Source organism: Salvelinus namaycush, chromosome 2, assembly GCF_016432855.1.
Source record: "Salvelinus namaycush isolate Seneca chromosome 2, SaNama_1.0, whole genome shotgun sequence".
Lineage (NCBI taxonomy): Eukaryota > Metazoa > Chordata > Actinopteri > Salmoniformes > Salmonidae > Salvelinus > Salvelinus namaycush.
In genome coordinates this window covers 62,394,912-62,421,727 of record NC_052308.1, presented here as the reverse complement: position 1 = coordinate 62,421,727, position 26,816 = coordinate 62,394,912, and the positions used below count along the sequence as shown (strand labels likewise).

General features: G+C 42.2%; 1 protein-coding gene across 1 annotated transcript; it reads left to right on the top strand.

The window, feature by feature from the left end:
* The first annotated feature begins 566 nt into the window (after window positions 1-566).
* On the top strand, window positions 567-26,816 carry LOC120027277 (voltage-dependent calcium channel gamma-4 subunit-like). Its single transcript, XM_038972197.1, has 4 exons — window positions 567-783; window positions 24,638-24,721; window positions 25,471-25,611; window positions 26,281-26,816. Exons 1-4 carry the CDS (start codon window positions 567-569, stop codon window positions 26,814-26,816), a joined length of 978 nt encoding a protein of 325 aa, XP_038828125.1.

Genomic DNA, 26,816 nt, shown 5'->3' with positions numbered 1-26,816 from the left:
GTATTTAAATTGACAGATTTCCTTATATGAACTGTAACTCAGTAAAATCTTAGAAATTGTTGCATGTTGCGTTTATATATTTCAGTATATTTTCTTTTTTTTTCTTCAATGGGATATGGGGGTTTGCCTTATTAGATATCAGTTGTTATCTTTCTGATGCCGACTCGAGACCCATCATTGTCGTCGCTCATTGGTTAGTTGAATAGAAGGTGTGGTCTTGGTAGAAGATCTTGCGCTCTTTGGAAAATCAATTCATTTTGAGAAGTGAAAGCAATTCGCGCATCGAAAAACACCCGTCGTCAAGAAACGTGCAAGTTTATAAAATTCAACCTGTGGAGGAATCAACGACTTCTGCGATGTGAACTTTGGGGTATTAAATCCGCGAGAAGCGTTCAAAGGAAAAAGCTACTGAATTTAACCATTAAGAAGCACTCCAGTTGAAGTTTACATGAAAGAAGAAAAACACGGCAACGATAGCCATATTCTGCTGCACCAATTCGCCATATGGCTAGAGCGCATGCCTCTTTAGTGTGTTTTTAGCCCGTTGTGGATTATTATGAGGCGTCATGGCGTGGTGTGACCGTGGGTGTCAGATACTGTTGACCATCGTGGGCGCTTTTACAGCTTTCAGTCTGATGACAATAGCTATTGGGACCGACTACTGGCTCTATTCGCGGGCGTACATATGTAACGCCACCAATGTCACCACCGATGACATGCAACCCAAGAAAACTAGAGGCGACCTGACGCATTCCGGGCTGTGGCGGATTTGTTGTATAGAAGGTACTGTTGTTATTTATTCTGGTCTATTCTTTTGAGTTTTTCATTTGGTTAATATAGGAAAGTATCTGATGTATGAATCATTGACGTGCGTAAAAGTAGTACATGTTTAGTTTGTGACACACGTTTTTAGTTAGCATAGTGTATTATGATACGACTTTATGTTGGGGCGTTTGAGGAAAAACAACCTTGTCTATAGTGAAAAAAAACTGTCCATGCACAGAGTGAAAAGTTGTTAGGACGTTTGATAGAACAGAGATCTTGGAACGCGAAGTGCAGCTGGAGGTGTAGGCTAATTGTGGGCGCGTTATACCATTATGTATCCCTGTGCGTAATGCATCCCTGTGCGTAATGCAATGTATCAGGCCTACTTTATGTTTTTGCTTCGGATATGACGTGGCATCGTTACCATATACTCTACATGCATAATGCACGGCTGTATGTAAATGTGCAATAGAACTAATTCATAGCCTACTCAACCCGTGTATAATCAATGGCTGTTACTTTTAGGAGTGCAAAACTACGAGTTCAACTTCAGACTGTTTAGATGCGCTTCTCCAAACGGCGGTTCTTTGTCCATCCAGTTCAGTGTATGTGATGCTGTTGCTTGGCAACTACACCTAAGACATTGCTATGGGAACATGAGTGAGATTTAGAAATAGAGTTGTCTGCAAATAGGTTTAACTTTGATAAAATTCGAATCATATATGTTTTTCACCGACACGAGATGGAACGAATATATAAATTGCTTTCTCGTTTCAACACGAGCTGGGTTGGGCTTTGCTAAAAGAGTTGCACAGCAATGAAATATTCAGTCAAAATAATGAATCATGTCTACCCATTTGAGCCAGGTGCTGAGCATTGTATCTATCAATACATCTTAATCAATACGATCAATCTGTTAAGTGGTGTCCTTCGATTTGGTCACATCCAGATCAATATAGCATCTAAATTACATAATGGGTAATTAATGGATGTTGGGTCTCTACTTTTCCCTACCAAACCCCAGTTATTTACTCTTCTGCATTGAAGTAGCCACTAGCCAGCTCTTCCAGATTACTTGCGTCACTGTTAAGCGAAATCAACTACGTTTTAATAAATATGCCGCAGCTAACCGCTGTAATGTTGAGATTGAGAAAGGATTCTCTAGCGAAGTGAAGTGCATTTAAGTAAATTGTTCCGGGGTAAAATGGACACTTCCACTTAAGATTTTGATTATCAAACCTTGCTATATGATACAAAAGTGATTTGTTAGGTAAATATTATTTGGCGTTATTTATTCTGTAGGCTAGTAAGTGAAGCATTGCATAAAACGCGTTTCTTCAAAGTCGAATCAAGTGCGCATCAAGTGTCTGAAAGTCGAGCCGGCTGATTTGGTGCTGTCCATTGTGCGTGGCGCTGAAACGTGTCTTCACAAAGCGCAGCGGAAAGCGATGACTCCCATGAGAGAATACTAACGCAACTGGAGAAGACCATTTCAACTTCCACAGTCAATATGTGTTGAGTAACAGCATGAATTACAAGCTACAGACTGCTAAGTGAAATTATTCAGTGGCAAAGAAGAATACTAACACACAGAGAGAGAGCGAGAGAAGTCAAGGTTGAGAAAAAATACATTTCTCAATCATTGCTATTCCATGCATGTCCACAGCTAGGCAATACAATGTCAAGTGGCAACATTACTCACAATCCTCTTTCCCTTTCTCCACCCTCTGTACTTTCCGTACCAATTTCTCCAACCCCTAACGTGACATAACATGTATGTAGCAAACTATAAGTTACTAAATTGGCCTCACACTGCTCTCCTCTTTAACGAAGTGTTCCAAATGTAAAGCTCTTTATTTAGTGCTTTGTAAAACAACACGTTCTTCGCTGCGGGAGAGCATAGGGGAGGCGTTTAAAACGCGCACGGAATGACCTGAGTCTTCTTCCCAGCTCGCCTTTAAATCAAACAAGAACTCCCACTTAACCAGCGCTTCCTTCCTGTGTCGGCGGGAGACGAGATGACGTACTTCAAAGAGAGTGAGAGGGGTCTTATTTCCTTCCTTCTAAGTAGAAAGACACCTGTTGAATGGCTGTCAAGCTCTCTCTCAGATGGGTTCTTTGTGTTATTGAATGGCATTTGATTTTGAATAGCTATTGTTGCTTGCCAGACTGAATAAGAAAGACTTCTTGGTGATAATGAGGATGATACATGGGTCTTGTTGGGTGTTTTGCTCTGTGAGGTAATTGTTGAATGATGTTTGTAATAAGCAAAGGTGGGTTGTGAGAGACTGTTTATAGCTAGCAAAACACATTTTGGGGGTTTCAAAACATTGTGTTGTGTGTGGGTGTGTACGCACGTCTATGTGCACACCCGCCAGTCCCTGTATGAATGCATCAGTAGGATGTCAAAGGGCTCCTCTGAGATGTAGGCATGAAATGTGCTTCTTGGGCACTAGGAGGAGGTTGCCATGGCAAAGCTATGCTGAGTAATAAAGAATGCACTGTTGTCTCGCAGGCAGACAGACTGAGTTTCCACTAGTTACCATAGGCACAAAGTCATTGTCTATATCGTAAAAATGTAAGCTTAGGTTAGTAGTGTGAATAGAGTTAGATTTAAAATCACATTTTAATTAGAGAAATTGTAGAAATAGGCAGGGTTTATGACTTTGTGGCTGTGGTAACTCGTGATGACTGACAGACGGGAGAGAAACTCCCCTTCTCTCTCGCTCTCTTCATATGTTTATCTCTCTCATCACCAACTTTATTAGGCCAACAGGTCAAACATATCAGCTGTGTTCCAATTGTCTAAGATGGCTTCCTTTCTTAGACAATCTCTTTGATCAGGGATCTGAAAAGATGTGGGGGGGTGATGACATATATGTCATATCAGAATGAGTGCTTCATCCGGTATCACCTGTGACAGCTGTGATTAGCCAGCCGCATCCCCTACCAGCCATTACTCACCTGCTTTTCCCTGTTAGCTCTTTCTGCACATCTCCATCAGTAATTTTTTTTAAATAATTGCCTCCCGAGTGGCGCAGCGGTTTAAGGCACTGCATCACATTGCCTGAGGTGTCACTACAGCCCCGAGTTCGATCCCAGGCTGTATCACAGCTGGCTGTGACCGGGAGACCCATCAGGCAGCACAGCATCGTCCAGGTTAGGGGAAGGTTTGGCCAGCTGGGATTTCCTTGTCCCGCCGCGCTCTAGCGACTCCTTGTGGCAGGCCGGGCACCTGCAAGCTGACTTCGGTCGCCAGTTGTACGGTGTTTCCTGCGACACATTGGTGCGGCTGGCTTCTGGGTTAAGCGAGCAGTCCGTCAAGAAGTAGCAGGGTCATGTTTTGGAGGACGCATGACTCTCGACCTTCGCCTCTCCCAAGTCTGTACAGGAGTTGCAGCGATGGGACAAGACTAACTACCAATTGGGGAGAAAAAGGGGTAAAAGTACCAACAAATGAAATTTTGCCGTGATGCGAGCTGTGGTTGTGCAGACACTGAGGAATCTTCTGTTACATTTGTTTAATTATTGGAGTGGCTCACAGTGGGAGAAAAGTGGATACATTGTATCTTTTCATTGTTAGAACCAAGAGTACAGGCCAGAGCATTTCGTATATTCTTCTGTATGTAAATCTGAGACACACCATTTAGTATGATATGTTACATTTTGTATGGTATGTATTAATTTGTGGATATCCATCACCCATTTTGTATGATATACACATTTTAATTTGTAACATATGTTATGAATTTGCAAAACGTACAATATGTTACAAATTATAGCTAGGTGGCTAACATTAGCTAGCTTGCTAACATAAGCTAGGCTAGGGGTTAAGGTTAGGGTTAGCTAAAATGGTTAGGGGAAGCTAACATGCTAAGAAGTTGCAAAGTAGCTAAAAAGTAGTAAGTAGTTGAAAAGTTGCTAAAATGCTGAAGTTATCCGCGATGACATTCGAACTCGCAACCTTTGGTTTGCTAGACGTTCGTGTTATATGCCCGCCCAACCACCCTACTTTCGTTTTTGCCTTAAGTAACTATCGGTCTTATATAACCATACCAAATGTCACATATACTAAATTGAGTGTCCCAGATTTAGCTTATTATGTTACCTCTAGTCAATGAGATCAGGCTGGTCACGCAGTGCCATAGAGTGAAAGCGGTGCACAGTGACAGTCATGCTTGCACCTTTATGTTGTTGAAAACCACGTCTCACATTTGGTATAATTTCATAAACCACGTTGCGGGCCGTTTTAAACTACTCAGGCCGCTGATTGTTGTTTTGATAAACAACCTTGTTCAGTCATGTTACCTAGCTAGCTAAACAACCTGGTAACTTGACCAATAGGCTATGCACAAATGTGGATTGCACAGGAAGAATGGAAAAGGGAAAGAGAGCCTACTCAAAGAGATGTGCTTCAAAGGTAAGATGCATATGCCTAATATAAATAAATCTAAACTATGTCTTAAATCAAAAATCTATATTTTTCTGTTTTCCTTCAATTGTTTGGTGCCTAACTTTTCTAAGTTGGGAGCAGTGTGTGTGTGTGTGTGTGTGTGTGAGACCTTGAGGCAATATTAGGTTGAGTACTACCCTGTATCCAACGCTACAGCGTACACCAGAACCAATGCTAATGATATTTCCCTGTAAATCTCCTGGGTAAATCATAACTCTGTATGCTTAGCTGACTTCTTATAGGCTGAGCGATACCTCCTTTGGGTTTTGTTAGAACATTGGGCAACAATTCATGTCAAGAAAGAGAGAGTGATGTGAGTCTGTGTGTAAGACAGGGAGGTAGAGTAAGTATGTGTGAAATATACAGCGTAAAGTTATCTGAAGAGTAAGCTAAAGATGGTTTCATATAGTGTGTTTTCCCCTTACTGCCACAATGATATGCAGATCAATATGCATTTACAGTTGAAGTCGGAAGTTTACATATACTCTTAGGTTGGAGTCATTAAATCTCGTTTTTCAACCACTCCACACATTTCTTGTTAAGTCATTTTCCCACAATTGTTTACAGATGGATTATTGAGATTATTGATCTCAATTATTGATTATTATTGAGCATGGATTCAGATTGTTTAATAGTCACATGTACAGAGTTGCAGGTGCGATTGCAGGGCACAGTGAAAATCTTATGCTTTGAGCTCCAACATGCAGGGGAGCAACAGGAGAAAGAATGTTCATAGGGGGAGTAGCAGGTAAGGTAAGTGAGAGTTGAGACAACACTACACAACAACACTATACTAATCCAACAATGGTTGTACATGAACAATGTCTGCTCATTAGAAAAATATATTATGCCTCATCCCATGTCACAGTGGAAGTGAAGCTAAAATGGTTCCCAATACTCAATGCACTTCTGTGTTGAGCTGTAAAGGCACTCACTAAGTCTTAGAGATTGCCGTTTTGCCATACATTGGGTTTTCTTAATTGTCATAATTAAAAATGACAATACAAATTGATTGCCAAAGAAGACATGCCTATTATAATGCTGATTATTTTGTTACCCCACTGATTTTCATACAAAACAAACAATTTAACCTGTGAATTATTCATTTATTTAAAATCATTGTCAAATCTGCAAGGGAAATTTTCTATCACTGCTAGGAAATTATGTATTCTAGTGGTTAGGGTATATCACAGTTAGACAGTCAATTTTCAATATACACATCCCACCACTAGGGGCAGCAGCAGCCAGGCAAAGTGATTTTTAAGTGCCAACAGGGTTAAAGAGTGATTGCTCACAGGCAGGGGTTGGAACCCCCCCAAAAAATCCAATCGTTTCGTTCTGAACAGAACTGTATTTGTTTCGTTATGTTCCACTGTTCCAACCTGCAAAATAAAGTTCTGAACCGGTTCTAACCCCCAAAAAAGTTATGGTTTATATTGTTCCTTTTTAAACCTCTCAAATGTTTACATTTAGCTCAACATTAAATGAATTCACCAATCAGTGAGGATAGAGCAGCTTGCTATGGAGTGGGCAATCTATAGTTGTTTACATGTGCGATGGACAGACAACTGTAGGGCTCGAGATGACAAAAAAATAATTGCGTATTGGGAAAGAGCGAGAGAAGTTGGAGGAGGTTTGGCTTGAAGAGCTTATTGACATGCATAATCTGAATTAGGCCGACATAATTATACATTCAGAGGAACTTTGAATGTCTTTGAACTTCAGAGAGTTGGCTTAACGTTGAACCAGATCGAGCGAGCTAGCTAGCTAACAAGCTGAGTGTGCAGAGCGGCACAATAATTAAAAACACTTATTTTTGTAGTTAATAAATCCAATGTGAAATGTGATAACTATAGTATCCTTCACTAGCATTGAAAAAGTTCATTCTAATTAAATAAATAACTCCACCCTATTTTCTGAATCCCGCTTGTAACGTCAGTAGGCTACAGTAGCTTCGGAAGGGGAGGGGCAGGTAGCCTACACATGCGCACACACATTGGCAGAAATGTTCAGCTGGCAGGTAGACACCTGAGTGACAGAGTAAGGGCTTTGCTGCATTTTTTTGTGGGACTGCAAAAATGCCCGGAACTTAAAACTTTGTCACATGCGCCGAATACAACAGGTGTAGACCTTACTGTGAAATGCTTACTTACAAGCCCTTAACCAACAATGCAGTTTTAAGAAAATAGAGTTAAGTAAATATTTACTACATGAACTAAAGTTTAAAAAAATTAAATAACACAATAAAATAACAATAATGAGGCTATATACAGGGAGTACCGGTACCGAGAAAACGTGCGGGGGTACAGGTTAGTCGAAGTAATTTTTTACATGTAGGTAGGAGTAAATCAAATCAAATGTATTTATATAGCCCTTCTTACATCAGCTGATATATCAAAGTGCTGCACAGAAACCCAGCCTAAAACCCCAAACAGGAAGCAATGCAGGTGTAGAAGCACGGTGGCTAGGAAAAACTCCCTAGAAAGGCCAAAACCTAGGAAGAAACCTAGAGAGGAACCAGGCTATGAGAGGTGGCCAGTCCTCCTCTGGCTGTGCCGGGTGGAGATTATAACAGAAGATGGCCAAGATGTTCAAATATTCATAAATTACCAGCATGGTCAAATAATAGTAATCACAGTGAACAGGTCAGGGTTCCATAGCCACAGGCAGAACAGTTGAAACTGGAGCAGCAGCACGGCCAGGTGGACTAGGGACAACAAGGAGTCGTCACGCCTGGTAGTCCTGAGGCATGGTCTTAGGGCTCAGGTCCTCCGAGAGAGAAAGAAAGAGAGAATTAGAGAGAGCATACTTAATTTCACACAGGACACTGGATAAGACAGGAGAAGTACTCCAGGTATAACCAACTGACCCTAGCCCCCCGACACATAAACTACTGCAGCATAAATACTGGAGGCTGAGACAGGAGGGGTCAGGAGACACTGTGGCCCCATCCGATGATACCCCCGGACAGGGCCAAACAGGAAGGATATAACCCCACCCACTTTGCCAAAGCACAGCCCCCGCACCACTAGAGGGATATCTTCAACCACCAATTTACAATCCTGTGACAAGGCCGAGTATAGCCCACAAAGATCTCCACCACAGCACAAACCAAGGGGGGGGGCCAACCCAGACAGGAAGATCACGTCAGTAACTCAACCCACTCAAGTGACGCACCCCTCCTAGGGACGGCATGAAAGAGCACCAGTAAGCCAGTGACTCAGCCCCTGTAATAGAGTTAGAGGCAGAGAATCCCAGTGGAGAGAGGGGAACCGGCCAGGCAGAGACAGCAAGGGCGGTTCGTTGCTCCAGAGCCTTTCCGTTCACCTTCACACTCCTGGGCCAGACTACACTCAATCATATGACCTACTGAAGAGATAAGTCTTCAGTAAAGACTTAAAGGTTGAGACCGAGTCTGCGTCTCTCACATGGATAGGCAGACCATTCCATAAAAATGGAGCTCTATAGGAGAAAGCCCTGCCTCCAGCTGTTTGCTTAGAAATTCTAGGGACAATTAGGAAGCCTGCGTCTTGTGACCGTAGCGTACGTGTAGGTATGTACGGCAGGACCAAATCGGAAAGATAGGTAGGAGCAAGCCCATGTAATGCTTTGTAGGTTAGCAGTAAAACCTTGAAATCAGCCCTTGCCGTAACAGGAAACCAGTGTAGGGAGGCTAGCACTGGAGTAATATGATGACATTTTTGGGTTCTAGTCAGGATTCTAGCAGCCGTATTTAGCACTAGCTGCAGTTTATTTAGTGCTTTATCCGGTTAGCCGGAAAGTAGAGCATTGCAGTAGTCTAACCTAGAAGTAACAAAAGCATGGATACATTTTTCTACATCATTTTTGGACAGAAAATGTCTGATTTTTGCAATGTTACGTAAATGGAAAAAAGCTGTCCTTGAAACAGTCTTGATATGTTCGTCAATAGAGAGATCAGAGTCCAGAGTAACGCCGAGGTCCTTCAGTTTTATTTGGACGACTGTACAACCATCAAGATTAATTGTCAGATTCAACAGAAGATCTCTTTGTTTCTTGGGACCTAAAACAAGCATCTCCGTTTTGTCCGAGTTTAAAAGTAGAAAGTTTGCAGCCATCCACTTCCTTATGTCTGAAACACAGGCTTCTAGCGAGGGCAATTTTGGGGCTTCACCATGTTTCATTGAAATGTACAACTGTGTGTCATCCGCATAGCAGTGAAAGTTAACATTATGTTTTCGAATGACATCCCCAAGAGGTAAAATATATAGTGAAAACAATAGTGGTCCTAAAACGGGACCTTGAGGAACACTGACATTTACAGTTGATTTGTCAGAGGACAAACCATTCACAGAGACAAACTGATATCTTTCCGACAGATGAGATCTAAACCAGGCCAGAACTTGTCCGTGTAGACCAATTTGTGTTTCCAATCTCTCCAAAAGAATGTGGTGATCGATGGTATCAAAAGCAGCACTAAGGTCTAGGAGCATGAGGACAGATGCAAAGCCTCGGTCTGACGCCATTAAAAGGTAATTTACCACCTTCACAAGTGCAGACTCGGTGCTATGATGGGGTCTAAAACAAGACTGAAGCATTTCGTATACATTGTTTGTCTTCAGGAAGGCAGTGAGTTGCTGCGCAACAGCTTTTTCTAACATTTTTGAGAGGAATGGGAGATTCGATAAAGGCCGATAGTTTTTTATATTTTCTGGGTCACGGTTTGGCTTTTTCAAGAGAGGCTTTATTACTGCCACTTTTAGTGAGTTTGGTACACATCTGGTGGATAGAGAGCCGTTTATTATGTTCAACATAGGAGGGCCAAGCACAGGAAGCAGCTCTTTCAGTAGTTTAGTTGGAATACGGTCCAGTATGCAGCTTGAAGGTTTAGAGGCCATGATTATTTTCATCATTGTGTCAAGAGATATAGTACTAAAACACTTGAGTGTCTCCCTTGATCCTAGGTCCTGGCAGGGTTGTGCAGACCCTGGACAACTGAGCTTTGGAGGAATACGCAGATTTAAAGAGGAGTCTGTAATTTGCTTTCTAATGATCATGATCTTTTCCTCAAAGAAGTTCATGAATGTATTACTGCTGAAGTGAAAGCCATTCTCTATTGGGGAATGCTGCTTTTTAGTTAGCTTTGCGACAGTATCAAAAAGAAATTTCGGATTGTTCTTATTTTCCTCAATTAAGTTGGAAAAATAGGATGATCGAGCAGCAGTGAGGGCTCTTCGATACTGCACGGTACTTTCTTTCCAAGCTAGTCGGAAGACTTCCAGTTTGGTGTGGCGCCATTTCCGTTCCAATTTTCTGGAAGCTTGCTTCAGAGCTCTGGCATTTTCTGTATACCAGGGAGCTAGTTTCTTATGACAAATGTTTTTAGTTAGGTATTGCGCAAGGTTAAATTGAGTTCCTCAGTTAAGTGGTTAACTGATTTTTGTCCTCTGACGTCCTTGGGTAGGCAGAGGGAGTCTGGAAGGGCATCAAGGAGTAAAGTGATTATGCATAGATAATAAACAGCGAGTAGTATTGGGGATTTTCCAGTACCTATACTGTTTTCTTTGAATATTTCTATGACAGTAGCAGCAGTGTAAAAACAAAAGAGGGGGTTGTCAATGCAAATATTTCGGGTGGCCATTTGATTAATTGTTCAGCAGTCTTATGGCTTGGGGGTAGAAGCTGTAAAATAATGTTCTTAGCTGGTTCCCATGCTTTAAAAAGAACGGTTCTGTTCCCGGAAGACTATAGATCACTTTCGTTCCCGGTTCTGATTCTGTTCCTACAAATGTTTTGTTATTTTCTGTTCTGTTCCCTGAACTGGTTCCAACCCTTGCTTACAGGTACAGTCGAAGTCGGAAGTTTACATACACTTAGGTTGGAGTCATTAAAACTAGTTTTTCAACCACTCCACAAATGTCTTGTTAACAAACTATAGTTTTGGCAAGTCGGTTAGGACATCTACTTTGTGCATGACACAAGTCATTTTTCCAACAATTGTTTACAGACAGATTATTTCACTTATTATTATTATTTCACTGTATCACAATTCTAGTGGGTCAGAAGTTTACATACACTAAGTTGACTGTGCCTTTAAACAGCTTGGAAAATTTCAGAAAATGATGTCATGGCTTTAGAAGCTTCTGATAGGTGTACCTGTGGATGTATTTCAAGGTCTACCTTCAAACTCAGTTCCTCTTTGCTTGATATCATGGGAAAATGAAATGAAATCAACCCAGACCTCAGAAAAGAAATTGTAGACCTCCACAAGTCTGGTTCATCCTTGGGAGCAATTTCCAAACATCTGTACAAACAATAGTACGCAAGTATAAACACCATGGGACCACGCAGCCGTCATACCGCTCAGGAAGGAGACGCCTTCTGTCTCCTAGAGATGAACGTACTTTGGTGCGAAAAGTTCAAATCAATCCCAGAACAACAGCAAAGGACCTTGTGAAGATGCTGGAGGAAACGGGTACAAAAATATCTATATCCACAGTAAAATGAGTCCCATATCGTCATAACCTGAAAGGCTGCTCAGCAAGGAAGAAACCACTGCTCTAAAACTGCCATAAAAAAGCCAGACTACGGTTTGCAACTGCACATGGGGACAAATATCGTACTTTTTGGAGAAATGTCCTCTGGTCTGATGATGCAAAAATATAACTGTTTGGCCATAATGACCATCGTTTTGTTTGGAGGAAAAAGGGGGAGGCTTGCAAGCCGAAGAACACCATCCCAACCGTGAAGCATGGGGGTGGCAGGATCATGTTGTGGGGGTGCTTTGCTGCAGGAGGCACTGGTACACTTCACAAAGTAGATGGCATCATGAGGACGGAAAATTATGTGGATAGATTGAAGCAACATCTCAAGACATCAGTCAGGAAGTCAAAGCTTGGTCGCAAATGGGTCTTCCAAATGGACAATGACTCCAAGCATACTTCCAAAGTTGTGGCAAAATGACTTAAGGACAACAAAGTCAAGTTATTGGAGTGGCCATCACAAAGCCCTGACCTCAATCCCATAGAAAATTCGTGGTCAGAACTGAAAAAGTGTGTGCGAGCAAGGAGGCCTACAAACCTGACTCAGTTACACCAGCTCTGTCAGGCGGAATGGGCCAGAATTGACACAACTTCTTATGGGAAGCTTGTGGTAGGCTACCCGAAGTTAAAAGTTTGACCCAAGTTAAACAATTTAAAGGCAATGCTACCAAATACTAATTGAGTGTATGTAAACTTCTGACCCACTGGGAATGTGATGAAAGAAATAAAAGCTGAAATAAATAATTCTCTCTACTATTATTCTGACATTTCACATTCTTAAAGTAAAGTGGTGATCCTAACTGACCTAAGACAGGGAATTTTTACTAAGATTAAATGTCAGGAATTGTGAAAAACTGAGTTTAAATGTATATGGATAAGGTGTATGTAAACTTCCGACTTCAATTGTATATTCCGGAACTTACTACATTCCTCCTGCCTATGGATATGAGCAAATCAGCTATTTTTTGCAGTAGGTATAGCCTATTCTATACTGAACAAAAATCTAAACGCAACATGTAAAGTGTTTGTTTCATGAGCTGAAATAAAAAGATCCCAGAAATGTTTCATGTGCACAAAAAGCTTATTTCTCTCAATTTGTGCACACATTTGTTAACAGTTATGTAAGTGAGCATTTATCCTTTGTCAAGATAATCCATTCACCCGACAGGTGTGGCATATGAAGAAGCTGATTAAACAGCATGATCATTACACAGGTGCACCTTGTGCTGGGGACAATACAAGGCCACTAAAATGTGCAGTTTTGTCACACAACAATGCCACAGATGTCTCAAGTTGAGGGAGCATGCAATTGACATGCTGACTGCAGGAATGTCCACCAGAGCTGTTGCCAGATAATTGAATGTTCATTTCTCTACCATAATCCGCCTCCAATGTTGCTACGTCCATCCGGCCTCACAACCGCAGACCATGTGTAACCACGCCACCCCAGGACCTCCACATCCAGAATTTCGGCATAAACTGTCAGAAACCATCTCAGCAAAGCTCATCTGTGTGCTCGTCTTCCTCACCAGGGTCTTGGCCTGACTGCAGTTCAACGTCGTAAACGACTTCAGTGGGCAAATACTCACCTTCGATGACCACTGGCGCGCTGGAGAAGTGTGCTCTTCACAGATTTAATCTTGGTTTCAACTGTACCGGCCAGATGGCAGAACACATGGCGTCGTGTGAGCGAGTGGTTTGCTGATGTCAACGTTGTGAACAGAGTGCCTCGTGGTGGTGGTGGGGTTATGAAATGGGCAGGCATAAGCTATGGACAATGAACACAATTGCATTTTATTGTTGGCAATTTGAATGCACAGAGATACCGTGACAAGATCCTGAGGCCCATTGTCGTGCCATCACCTCATGTTTCAGCATGATAATGCACGACCCCATGTTGCAAGGATCTGTACACAATTCCTGGAAGAGGAAAGTATCCTAGTTCTTCCATGGCCTGCATACTCACCAGACATGTCACCCTTTGAGCATGTTTGGGATGCTCTGGATCGACGTGCACGACAGATTGTTCCAGTTTCCGCCAATATCCAGCAACTTTGCACAGTCATTGAAGAGGAGTGAGACAACATTCCAAGGGCCACAATGAACAGCCTGATCAACTCTGAGGTAAATGGTGGTCACACCAGATACTGGCTGTTTTTTCTGATCCACAACCCTTTTTTAAGGTATCTTTGACCAACAGATGCATATCTGTATTCCCAGTCGTGAAATCCATAATTTATTTATTTCAGTTGACTGATTTCCATATCAACTGTAACTCAGTAAAATGGTTGCATTTATATTTTTTGTTCAGTGTATTATACAGTGTGAAGTTAAATGTGTTATATTGAGTATAGGTGTGAATATCAGGGACAGATTTTTGTCCTGGGAGACGGGGCTAACAGAGATGTTAACAGCTTCACACATGTTTTGCATGCAAAAAAAAGTATTTTTGGGCCCTCACCAGTCTGCATTCCTGAGTTGAACACCCTAACCAGTCGTTTCAATTGCAATTAATGGCTTCTGACCCACTACAAGCATTAAGGAGTGTGTGTCTCTTCAATCCCATATTATCAGTAAGAAAGACAGAGACAAATACAGAGGCGTTGGGAGGCCCAGAGAGACCAGTGCAGTCTGGGTAACTTGGTCTCTCTCTCTCCATGCTCAGTAGCCAGGACTATCATTACAACAGCTATTTGAGATCAGCTTGACCGGGATTGTTGACAAACGCATTACACTTGACTTGTAAATGTAATTAACACCTGAGCTGACATTCACTATGAGCCATAGGGAAATAGTCTATGCCATGACTGCAGACAGCTATTGGGGGTACTCACATCAGAGCTGACTACAGACAGCTATTGGGGGTACTCACATCAGAGCTGACTACAGACAGCTATTGGGGGTACTCACATCAGAGCTGACTACAGACAGCTATTGGAGGTACTCACATCAGAGCTGACTACAGACAGCTATTGGAGGTACTCACATCAGAGCTGAATACAGACAGCTATTGGAGGTACTCACATCAGAGCTGACTACAGACAGCTATTGGAGGTACTCACATCAGAGCTGACTACTGACAGCTATTGGAGGTACTCACATCAGAGCTGACTACTGACAGCTATTGGAGGTACTCACATCAGAGCTGAATACAGACAGCTATTGGAGGAACTCACATCAGAGCTGACTACAGACAGCTATTGGAGGTACTCACATCAGAGCTGACTACAGACAGCTATTGGAGGTACTCACATCAGAGCTGAATACAGACAGCTATTGGGAGTACTCACATCAGAGCTGACTACAGACAGCTATTGGAGGTACTCACATCAGAGCTGAATACAGACAGCCATTGGGAGTACTCACATCAGAGCTGACTACAGACAGACCCAGGGGGTGTTTGGGGCAGTGGTTTACCATGTTAGATAGGTGCCCAGACCAGGGGGTCTATTTTGGAAGTATTTTGAAGTTCTTAGGATGTCTGTGAAGTCAGGCGTCTATGTTATCGATTTCCCATAGGCTTCCATTGTAGCTATAGAGAGCAGTGGGCTCTTGTTGTGTTCTGTTGGCCTTGGTTCCTCGTGAGTGTGGGTTAGAGTCCTGGAGCTATAGCAGGTAGAAGTATCCTATGTTGGGGTTGTAACCAGCCCAGAGTTTTGTTTCCCAACAATGCAGAGTTAAAAAGTAAGAACATTTGCAAATAAAAATATAAATAGTAACACTATACAAGGAGTCCTGGTACCGAATAAATGTGCAGGGGTATTTTTTATGTTATTTATTGAACCTTTATTTAACTAGTCAAGTTAGTTTTAAGAACAAATTCTTTACAATGACGGCCTACCCCGGCCAAACCCTAACCCGGACGACGCGGGGCCAAATGTGCGCCGCCCTATGGGACTCCCAATCACTTGTGATACAGCCTGGAATCGAACCAGGGTCTGTAGTGATGCCTCTATCACTGAGATGCACTGCCTAAGACCGCTGCGCCACTTGTGAGCAAATTAGGTAGCGGTAGTTGAGGTAATATGTAGGTCGGGGTAAACATGACGAGGAAATCAGGATAGATAATAAACAAAGTAGCAGCAGTGTATGTGGAGAGTGTGTTTTGTGTGTATGTGTCAGTGTAAGTATGTGTGAATGTGTGGGTAGAGTCCAGTGAGTTTGCATAGAGTCAGTGTAAGAAAGGGTCAATGCCATAGTCCGGTTAGCTATTAAATGCACTGATTGCCCATAGATTCCACTCACCTGGTGTCCTGAATCCGTTCCTGATTTAGAGGGGAAGAATACAAATCTGCCTTAGAGATACCAATCATAGAAAAATAGAATCACCACACACAGACCAATAAACCACTTAAAAGGCATGTTTACATTACTATCTTGTCTCATAAATGATTGATATCTGTTTTAGAGTGAATTAAGTCCAAGCGTGAAGTAAGTCTCTGTTCATTCGCACACTTGACTCCCCAACCTCTGGTTGAGGCAGCAATTTCAGTGGAAAAGTGAGACACGTTTCAATATTCATGTCACCGCCATGTTTTATTCTCTTAAAAGTGCAGAGAAGATTTTCTTAACCAAGAGTCAAACTCTTTGAATGGAAGTTTGCCTTGGGGCTGAAGAACATCAGAACTCTTTTGTGGGTGTGCAGACTGACTTTCCTGTCCTCAGTTGGTTTCAAATATGGGGGGTGAAACTAAGCTTGCTACGTCTAGGGGACCTAAGTTTACCCAAGTCATTCATAATCTGATATAAATGTGTGCATTTCACATGAGAAGTCAGTTAAGCAATGCGTGTGTCCTTATGGCAGAAGGTGTACTCGCCAGGGTTCAGGTTGAGCTTGAACCGCCAGCCCAGGCAGGTTATCAATGTTCACAGACAGTGACCTAAACGATCATCAAAAAAAAATAAACAAACGGGCATATCAAATTAAAACTCAGTTTTTCACAATTCCTGACGTTTAATCAGGAGTAAAAATTCCCTGTTTTAGGTCAGTTAGGATCACCACTTTATTTTAAGAATGTGAAATGTCAGAATAATAGTAGAGAGAATTCTTTATTTCAGCTTTTATTTCTTTCATCACATTCCCAGTGGGTCAGAAGTTTACATACACTCAATTTGTATTTTGTAGCATTTCTTTTAAATTGTTTAACTTGGGTCAAACGTTTCGGGTAGCCTTCCACAAGCTTCCCACAATAAGTTGGGTGAATTTTGGCCCATTCCTCCTGACAGAGGAGCCGACTCTTTTCTCTGTATATATCAACGATGTCGCTCTTGCTGCGGGTGATTCCCTGATCCACCTCTACGCAGACGACACCATTCTGTATACATCTGGACCTTCTCTGGACACTGTGTTAACTAACCTCCAAACGAGCTTCAATGCTATTCAACACTCCTTCCGTGGCCTCTAACTGCTCTTAAACGCTAGTAAAACCAAATGCATGCTTTTCAACCGTTCGCTGGCAGCACCCGCCCGCCCGACTAGCATCACTACTCTGGACGGTTCAGACCTAGAATATGTGGACAACTACAAATAGCTAGGTGTCTGGCTAGACTGTAAACTCTCCTTCCAGACTCATATTAAACATCTCCAATCCAAAATCAAATCTAGAATCGGCTTTCTATTTCGCAACAAGCCTCCACTCACGCCACCAAACTTACCCTAGTAAAACTGACTATCCTACCGATCCTCGACTTCGGCGATGTCATCTACAAAATAGCTTCCAATACTCTACTCAGCAAACTGGATGCAGTCTATCACAGTGCCATCCGTTTTGTTACCAAAGCCCCTTATACCACCCACCACTGCGACCTGTATGCTCTAGTCGGCTGGCCCTCGCTACATATTCGTCGCCACTGGCTCCAGGTCATCTATAAGTCTATGCTAGGTAAAGCTCCGCCTTATCTCAGCTCACTGGTCACGATAACAACACCCACCCGTTGCACGCGCTCCAACAGGTATATTTCACTGGTCATCCCCAAAGCCAACAAATAATTTGGCCGCCTTTCCTTCCAGTTCTCTGCTGCCAGTGTCTGGAACAAATTGCAAAAATCGCTGAAGCTGGAGACTTATTTCCCTCACTAACTTTAAACATCAGCTATCTGAGCAGCTAACCGATCACTGCAGCTTTACATAGCCCATCTGTAAATAGCCCACCCAATCTTCCTACCTCATCCCAATATTGTTTTTATTTATTTTCTGCTCTTTTGCACATCAGTATTTCTACTTGCACATCATCTGCTCATCTATCACTCCAGTGTTCATTTGCTAAATTGTAATCACTTCGCTACTATGGCCTATTTATTGCCTTACCTCCTCATGCCATTTGCACACACTGTATATAGACATTTTTCTATTGTGTTATTGACTGTACGCTTGTTTATTCCATGAGTAACTCTGTGTTGTTGTTTGTGTCGCACTGCTTTGCTTTATCTTGGCCAGGTCGCAGTTGTAAATGAGAACTTGTTCTCAACTACCTGGTTAAATAAAGGTGAAATTTAAAAAAAACTGAGCTGGTGTAACTGAGTCAGGTTTTTAGGAATCCTTGCACGCACACGTTTTTTCAGTTCTGCCCACACATTTTCTATAGGATTGAGGTCAGGGCTTTGTGGATGGCCACTCCAATACCTTGACTTTGTTGTCCTTAAGCCATTTTGCCACAACTTTGGACGTATGCTTGGGGTCATTGTCCATTTGGAACACCCATTTGCGACCAAGCTTGAACTTCCTGACTGATGTCTTGATGTTGCTTTTTTTTTGTTTTCCGTCCTCATGATGCCATCTATTTTGGGAAGTGCACCAGTCCCTCCTGCAGCAAAGCACCCCCACAACATAATGCTGCCACCCCGTGCTTCACGGTTGGGATGGTGTTCTTCGGCTTGCAAGCATCCCCCTTTTTCCTCCAAACATAACGATGGTCATTATGGCCAAACAGTTATATTTTTGTTTCATCAGACCAGAGGACATTTCTCCAAAAAGTACGATCTTTGTCCCCATGTGCAGTTGCAAACCGTAGTCTGGCTTTTTTATGGCGGTTTTGGAGCAGTGGCTTCTTCCTTGTTGAGCGGCCTTTCAGGTTATGTCGATATAGGACTCGTTTTACTGTGGATATAGATACTTTTGTACCTGTTTCCTCCAGCATCTTCACAAGGTCCTTTGCTGTTGTTCTGGGATTGATTTGAACTTTTCATGCCAAAGTATATTCATCTCTAGGAGACAGAACGCGTCTCCTTCCTGAGCGGTATGACGGCTGCGTAGTCCCATGGTGTTTATACTTGCGTACTATTGTTTGTACAGATGAACGTGGTACCTTCAGGCATTTGGAGATTGTTCCCAAGGATGAACCAGACTTGTGGAGGTTGACAATTGTTTTTCTGAGGTCTTGGCTGATTTCTTTTGATTTTCCCATGATGTCAAGCAAAGAGGCACTGAGTTTGAAGGTAGGCCTAGAAATACATCCACAGGTACACCTCCAATTGACTCAAATGATGTCAATTAGCCTATCAGAAGCTTCTAAAGCCATGACATCATTTTCCGGAATTTTCCAAGCTGTTTAAAGGCACAGTCAACTTAGTGTATGTAAACTTCTAACCCACTGGAGTTGTGATACAGTGAATTAGAAGTGAAATAATCTGTCTGTAAACAATTGTTGGAAAATGTACTTGTGTCATGCACAAAGTAGATGTTCTAACCGACTAGCCAAAACAATATTTTGTAAACAAGAAATTTGTGGAGTGGTTGAAAAACTAGTTTTAATGACTCAAACTTAAATGTATGTAAACTTCCGACTTCAACTGTACCTGTAAGCAAGAGTTGGAACCAGTTCAGGGAACAGAACAGAAAATAACAAAACATTTGTAGTAACAGAATCAGAACCGGGAACGAAAGTTATCTATACTCTTCCGGGAACAGAACCGTTCTTTTAAAAGCATGGGAACCAGTTAAGAAAGTTATTTTACAGCTTCTACCTCCAAGCCATAAGACTGCCGAACAATTAATCAAATGGCCACCCCAAATATTTGCTTTGACACCCCCCTCTTTTGTTTTTACACTGCTGCTACTGTCATAGAAATATTCAAAGAAAACAGTATAGGTACTGGAAAATCCCCAATGCTACTCGCTGTTTATTATCTATGCATAATCACTTTACTCCTACCTACATGTAAAAAGTACTTAGACTAACCTGTACCCGCACGTTGACGCGGTACCGGTACCCCCCTTGTGTTATTATTTTTTTACTTTAAAAAAACACATGTAGTAAATATTTACTTAACTCTATTTTCTTAAAACGGCATTGTTGGTTTAAACTTCTTACGACTGAGATCCCGTTAACGGGTTCGATATGACAACAGCCAGTGAAAGTGCAGGGCGCCAAATTCAAAACAGAAATCTCATAATTAAAATTCCTCAGACATACAAGTATTTTACACCATTTTAAAGATAAACTTGTTGTTAATCCCACCACAGTGTCCGATTTCAAAAAGACTTTACGACGAAAGCACACCAAACGATTATGTTAGGTCTGCACCTAGTCACAGAAAACCATACAGCCATTTTTCCAGCCAAAGAGAGGAGTCACAAAAAGCAGAAAGAGATAAAATTAATCACTAACCTTTGATGATCTTCATCAGATGACACTCATAGGACTTCATGTTACACAATACATGTTTTGTTCGATAAAGTTCATATTTATATCCAAAAATCTTAGTTTACATTGGCGCGTTATGTTCAGTAATGTTTTGCCTCCAAAACATCTGGTGATTTTGCAGAGAGCCACATCAATTTACAGAAGTACTCATAATAAACATTGATAAAAGATACAAGTATTATACATGGAACTTTAGATAAACTTCTCCTTAATGCAACTGCTGTGTCAGATTTCAAAGAAACTTTACGGAAAAAGCACACCATGCTATAATCTGAGTACAGCGCTCAGAGCCCAAATAAGCCATACAGATATCCGCCATGTTTTGAGTCAACAGAAGTCAGAAATAGCATTATAAATATTCACTTACCTTTGATGATCATCAGAATGCACTCCCAGGAATCCCAGTTCCACAATAAATGTTTGTTTTGTTCGATATAGTCCATAATTTATGTCCAAATACCTCCATTTTGTTTGCGCGTTCAGTCCAGTAATCCAAATTCATGACGCGCAAGTCAGACGATAAGTCAAACAATTCCATTACAGTTCGTTGTCACAAATGATGTATAGAATCAATCTTTAGGATGTTTTTAACATAATCCTCAATAATGTTTCAACCGGAGAATTCCTTTGTCTTCAGAAATGCAATGGAAAGCAGGTCGCTCTCACGTGAGCGTGCATGTTCAGCTCATGCCAGACACCTGACTCAAAGAGCTCTCCTTCCCTCATTCTTCACAGTGGAAGCATCAAACAAAGTTCTAAAGACTGTTGACATCTAGTGGAAGCCTTAGGAAGTGCAATAGGACCAATATCCCACTGTATATTGAATAGGCAAACCTACAAACCTCAGATTTCCCACTTCCTGGTTGGATTTTTTTCTCAGGTTTTTGCCTACCATATGAGTTCTGTTATACTCACAGACATCATTCAAACAGTTTTAGAAACTTCAGAGTGTTTTCTATCCAAATATACTAATAATATGCATATCTTAGCCTCTGAGCCTGAGTAGCAGGCAGTTTACTCTGGGCACCTTTTCATCCAAGCTACTCAATACTGCCACCCAGCCATAAGAAGTTAAGGGCTTCTAAGTAAGCATTTCACAGTAAGGTCTACACCTGTTGTATTCGGCGCATGTGACAAAGTTTTAAGTTCCAGGCATTTTTTGCAGTCCCACAAAAAAACGCAACAAAGAGCCTATGTAAAGCCCTTACTCTGTCACTCAGGTGTCTACCTGCCAGCTGGATATTTCTGCCAATGCATGTGCGCATGTGTAAGCTACCTGCCCCTCCCCTTCCGAAGCTACTGTAGCCTACTGACGTTACAAGCGGGATTCAGAAATTAGAGTGAAGTTATTTATTTAAATATAACTTTTTCAATGCTAGTTAAGGATACTATAGTTATCACGTTTCACATTGGATTTATTAACTACAAAAAGATAAGACGTGTTTTTAATTCTTGTGCCGCACTGCACACACAGCTTGTTAGCTAGCTAGCTCGCTTGCTCTGGTTCAACGTTTAGCCAACTCTCTGAAGTTCAAAGACATTCAAAGTTCCTCCATAGAAGCCGCTCCTCTGAATGTATAATTCTGTAGGCCTAATTCAGATAATGCATGTCAAGCCTCCTCCAACCTCTCTCGCTCTTTCCCAATACGCAAAATTTCAGTTGTAATCTCAAGCCCTACAGTTGTCTGTCCATCGCACATGTAAACAACTATAGATTGCCCACACCATAGCAAGCTGCTCTATCCTCACTGATTGGTGAATTAATTTAATGTTGAGCTAAATGTAAACATTTCAGAGGTTTAAAAAGGAATAATATAAACCGGTTCAGAACTTTATTTTGCAGGTTGGAACAGTGGAACGGAACGAAAAAAATATGGTTCTGTTCAGAACTAAATGATTGGGAAAAAAATTGGTTCCAACCCCTGCCTGTGAGCAATCACTCTTTCTTAACCCTGTTGGCACTTAAAATCGCCTGGCTGCTGCTGCCCCTAGTGGTGGGATGTGTATATTGAAAATGGACTGTCTGTCTAACTGTGGTACACCCTAACCACAAGAATACAAAATGTCCCTTGCAGATTTGACAATCTTTTTAAATAAATGAATAATTCACAGGTTAAATTGTTTGTTTTGTATGAAAATCAGTGGGGTAACAAAATAATCAGCATTCTAATTGGCATCTCTTCTTTGGCAATCAATTTGTATTGTCATTTTTAATTATGACAATTAAGCAACCCCAATGTATGGCAAAACTGCAATCTCTAAGACTTAGTGAGTGCCTTTACAGCTCAACACAGAAGTGCATTGAGTATTGGGAACCATTTTAGCTTCACTTCCACTGTGACATGGCATGAGGCATAATATATTTTTCTAATGAGCAGACATTGTTCATGTACAACCATTGTTGGATTAGTATAGTGTTGTTGTGTAGTGTTGTCTCAACTCTCACTTACCTTACCTGCTACTCCCCCTATGAACATTCTTTCTCCTGTTGCTCCCCTGCATGTTGGAGCTCAAAGCATAAGATTTTCACTGTGCCCTGCAATCGCACCTGCAACTCTGTACATGTGACTATTAAACAATCTGAATCAATGCTGAATTGGAGTTAAAAAAAAATATATATATATATATAGTACCAGTCAAATGTTTGGGCACACCAACTCATTCAAGGGGTTTTCTTAATTTTTTACTATTTTCTACATTGTAGAATAATAGTGAAGACATGAAACAACACATATGTAATCATGTTGTAACCACAAGTGTTAATAAATCAAAATATTTTATATTCTTCAAAGTAGCCACCCTTTGCCTTGATAACAGCACTGCACACTCTTGACATTCTCTCAACCAGCTTCACCTGGAATGCTTTTCCAACAGTCTTGAAGGAGTTCCCACATATACGGAGCACTTGTTGGCTGCTTTTCCTTCACTCTGCAGTCCGACTCATCCCAAACCATCTCAGTTTGGTTGAGGTCGGGGGATTTTGGGGGCCAGGTCATCTGATGCAGCACTCCATCACTCTCCTTCTTGGTCAAATAGCCCTTACACAGCCTGGAGGTGTGTTTTGGGTCATTGTTCTGTTGAAAAACAAATTATAGTCCCACTAAGCGCAAACCAGATGGGGTGGCGTATCGCTGCAGAATGCTGTGGTAGCCATGCTGGTTAAGTGTGCCTTGAATTCTAAATAAATCTCTGACAGTGTCACCAGCAAAGCACCATCACACCTCTTCCTCCATGCTTCACGGTGGGAACCACACATGCGGAGATCATCTGTTCATCTACGCTGCGTCTCACAAAGACACGGTTGGAACCAAAAAGCTCAAATTTGGACTCATCAGACCAAAGGACAGATTTCCACCAGTCTAATGTCCATTACTTGGGTTTCTTGGCCCAAGCAAGTCTCTCCTCCTTATTGGTGTCCTTTAGTAGGGGTTTCTTTGCAGCAATTTGACCATGAAGGCCTGATTCACGCAGTCTCCTCTGAACAGTTGATGTTGAGATGTCTGTTACTTGAACTCTGTGAAGCATTTATTTGGGCTGCAATTTCTGGGGCTGGTAACTCTAATGAACTTATCCTCTGCAGCAGAGGTAACTCTGGGTCTTCCTTTCCTGTGGCGGTCCTCATGAGAGCCAGTTTCATCATAGCGTTTGATGGTTTTTGAGACTGCACTTGAAGAAACTTTCAAAGTTCTTGAAATGTTCTGCATTGACTGACCTTCATGTCTTAATAATGATGGACTGTCATTTCTCTATGCTTATTTGAGCTGTTCTTGCCATAATATGGACTTGGTCTTTTACCAAATAGGGCCATCTTCTGTATACCACCACTAACTTCTCACAAAACAACTGATTGGCTCAAACGCAAAAAGAAGGAAAGAAATTCCTTTTAACAAGGCACACCTGTTAAATGAAATGCATTCCAGGTGACTACCTCATGAAGCTGGATGAGAGAATGCAAAGGCTGGCTACTTTGAAAAGTCTCAAATCTATTTTGATTTGTTTATCACTTTTTTGGTTACTACATGATTCCATATGTGTTATTTCATAGTTTTAATGTCTTCACTATTATAGTAAAAATAAAGAATAACCCTTGAATGAGTAGGTGTGTCCAAGCTTTTGACTGGTACTGTATAAAAACCATTAGCCATGTTTCAAATGTCCACTAACCTGCATGATCTGGAATCAACGTCTCGACCCCTTCTCTGTGAAGTGTGCACACTTTTCTAACAAGACTTTCTGTGGTTCTTTGGACTCCACAGGGATCAACAAAGGAAGCTGTCTTTGGATCAATCACTTCCCAGAAGATAACAACTATGACACAGACAGCTCGGAATACATCTTACGTAAGTGCTTGTCTCCCGCCACCACATCCTGATGTCTTTTCATCCTGTAAAAGCACACAATGCCCATAGATACTCAATGGTAGTCAGTGGACAAGGTGTGCTTTATCTGTCAATACTCCCTTGGCCCTGGTCCATAACAGCATGATGTCATGGCAGAAATTGGAGCTATGGAGAGAGAGAGACCAATGGCGTAAGTGCTGGGTTTATATAGAGCCGTCAGTGGTGGAAGTTACATAAAGTTACGTAAATAGAAAATGACTCAAGTTAAAGTCACCCAGTTAAAATACTACTTGAGTAAGTCTAAAAGTGTTTGGTTTTAAATATACTGTACGTAAGTATCAAAAGTAAATAGAAATTTTACCGCTGCTAGCACTTGGCCTGCTGTGTGTTGGTAACCACCTTACAAAAATACATTTATAAAACGATGCTAAAAACGAAGAAAAAATGGCTCGTGTCATAGTTTTAACTGTATGTTAGTGATGATGCCAAAAATGTCTAGTCCTTTACATTTGGCTACATGCATGTAATGCAATAGCAGCCAAAATGGGGCATTAACAATAATGTTAAAAGTACTAGCACACTTCTCTGTACATCCATAATGCAATAACAGCAGAAAATGTACAGAGATAGTGAGTTAGTGACAATGCTAAACGTGCTAATGCTGAAACATGCTAATCATCCTAAACATACTAATGTTGTAGTCATGCTAACGTTGCAAACATACTAACCATCCTAACTGCACTATACAGGTATAGTGCGGGCCTCCAGCCTCTTCCCCATCCTGAGCAACATCTTGTTGTTGCTGGGAGGACTGTGTGTCGGGGCTGGGAGGATCTACAGCAGTAGGAACAACATCCTGCTCAGCGCCGGCATCCTGTTTGTGGCTGCAGGTAGGTGACGTCACACAGCTATTAATAATATTGCAATGGCGGCAATTCCCTGCATATTTAGCATTGCCTTGGAGTAGACATTACCCACTAATTTTACATATACTGTATGTACTTTTGAAATCACTAAGCTACTGTATGGGCAAGGCCCTACAAGCACCTCTCATTTCTTTTTAAAAACTTTTTCTCTTTTAATTATTTTACCCCCCTTATTCTCCCCAATTTCGTGGTATCCAATTGGTAGTAGTTACTGTCTTGTCTCATCGCTGCAACTCCCGTACGGACTCGGGAGAGGTGAAGGTCGAGTGTCATGCGTCCTCCGAAACACAACCCAACCAAGCCGTACTGCTTCTTGACACAGCGCACATCCAACCCGGAAGCCAGCCGCACCAATGTGTCGGAGGAAACACCGTACACCTAGCGACCTGGTCAGCATGCACTGCACCCGGCCCGCCACAGGAGTCGCTAGTGCGCGATGAGACAAGGATATCCCTGCCGACCAAATCCTCCCTAACCCGGACGACGCTGGGCCAATTGTGCGCCGCCCCATGGACCTCCCGGTCGCGGCCGGCTGCGACAGAGTCTGGGCTCGAACCCAGAATCTCTGGTGGCGCAGACACGGGAGGCCGTAGCACCTCTCATTTCTACCTCTTTCTTTATGTATCTCCTCAGGTCTAAGCAACATCATCGGCATCATCGTCTACATCTCCAGTAATGCCGGTGACCCCAGCGACAAGAAGGACGAGAACAATAAGGGCAGCTATGGATACGGCTGGTCTTTCTACTTCGGAGCTCTGTCCTTCATCGTGGCCGAGTCCGTCGGCGTTCTCGCTGTCAACATCTACATTGAGAAGAACAAGGAGACGCGGTGCCGGGCGAGGCGTGAGTTCATCAAAACCACCTCGCCCTACTCCCGTATCCCTAGTTACCGTTACCGGCGGCGACGTTCCAGTTCCCGCTCCACCGACCCGTCCCGAGAGACCTCACCCGTCGGGGTGAAGATGGGAGGGGGAGCAGGCGTAGGAAGTGGAGCAAGCTTTGGGATGCCCATGGGTGGGATCTCCATGTACGCCCTCAGCAGGGACACTATGAAAAGTGGGATAGCTGGGTACTGTAGTCCAGAGCGTGACTCAAGCTTCCTGCAGGTCCACAATTGCTTCCAGAAAGATCTGAAGGAGGGTGTGAACAGGAGAACGACTCCCGTGTGA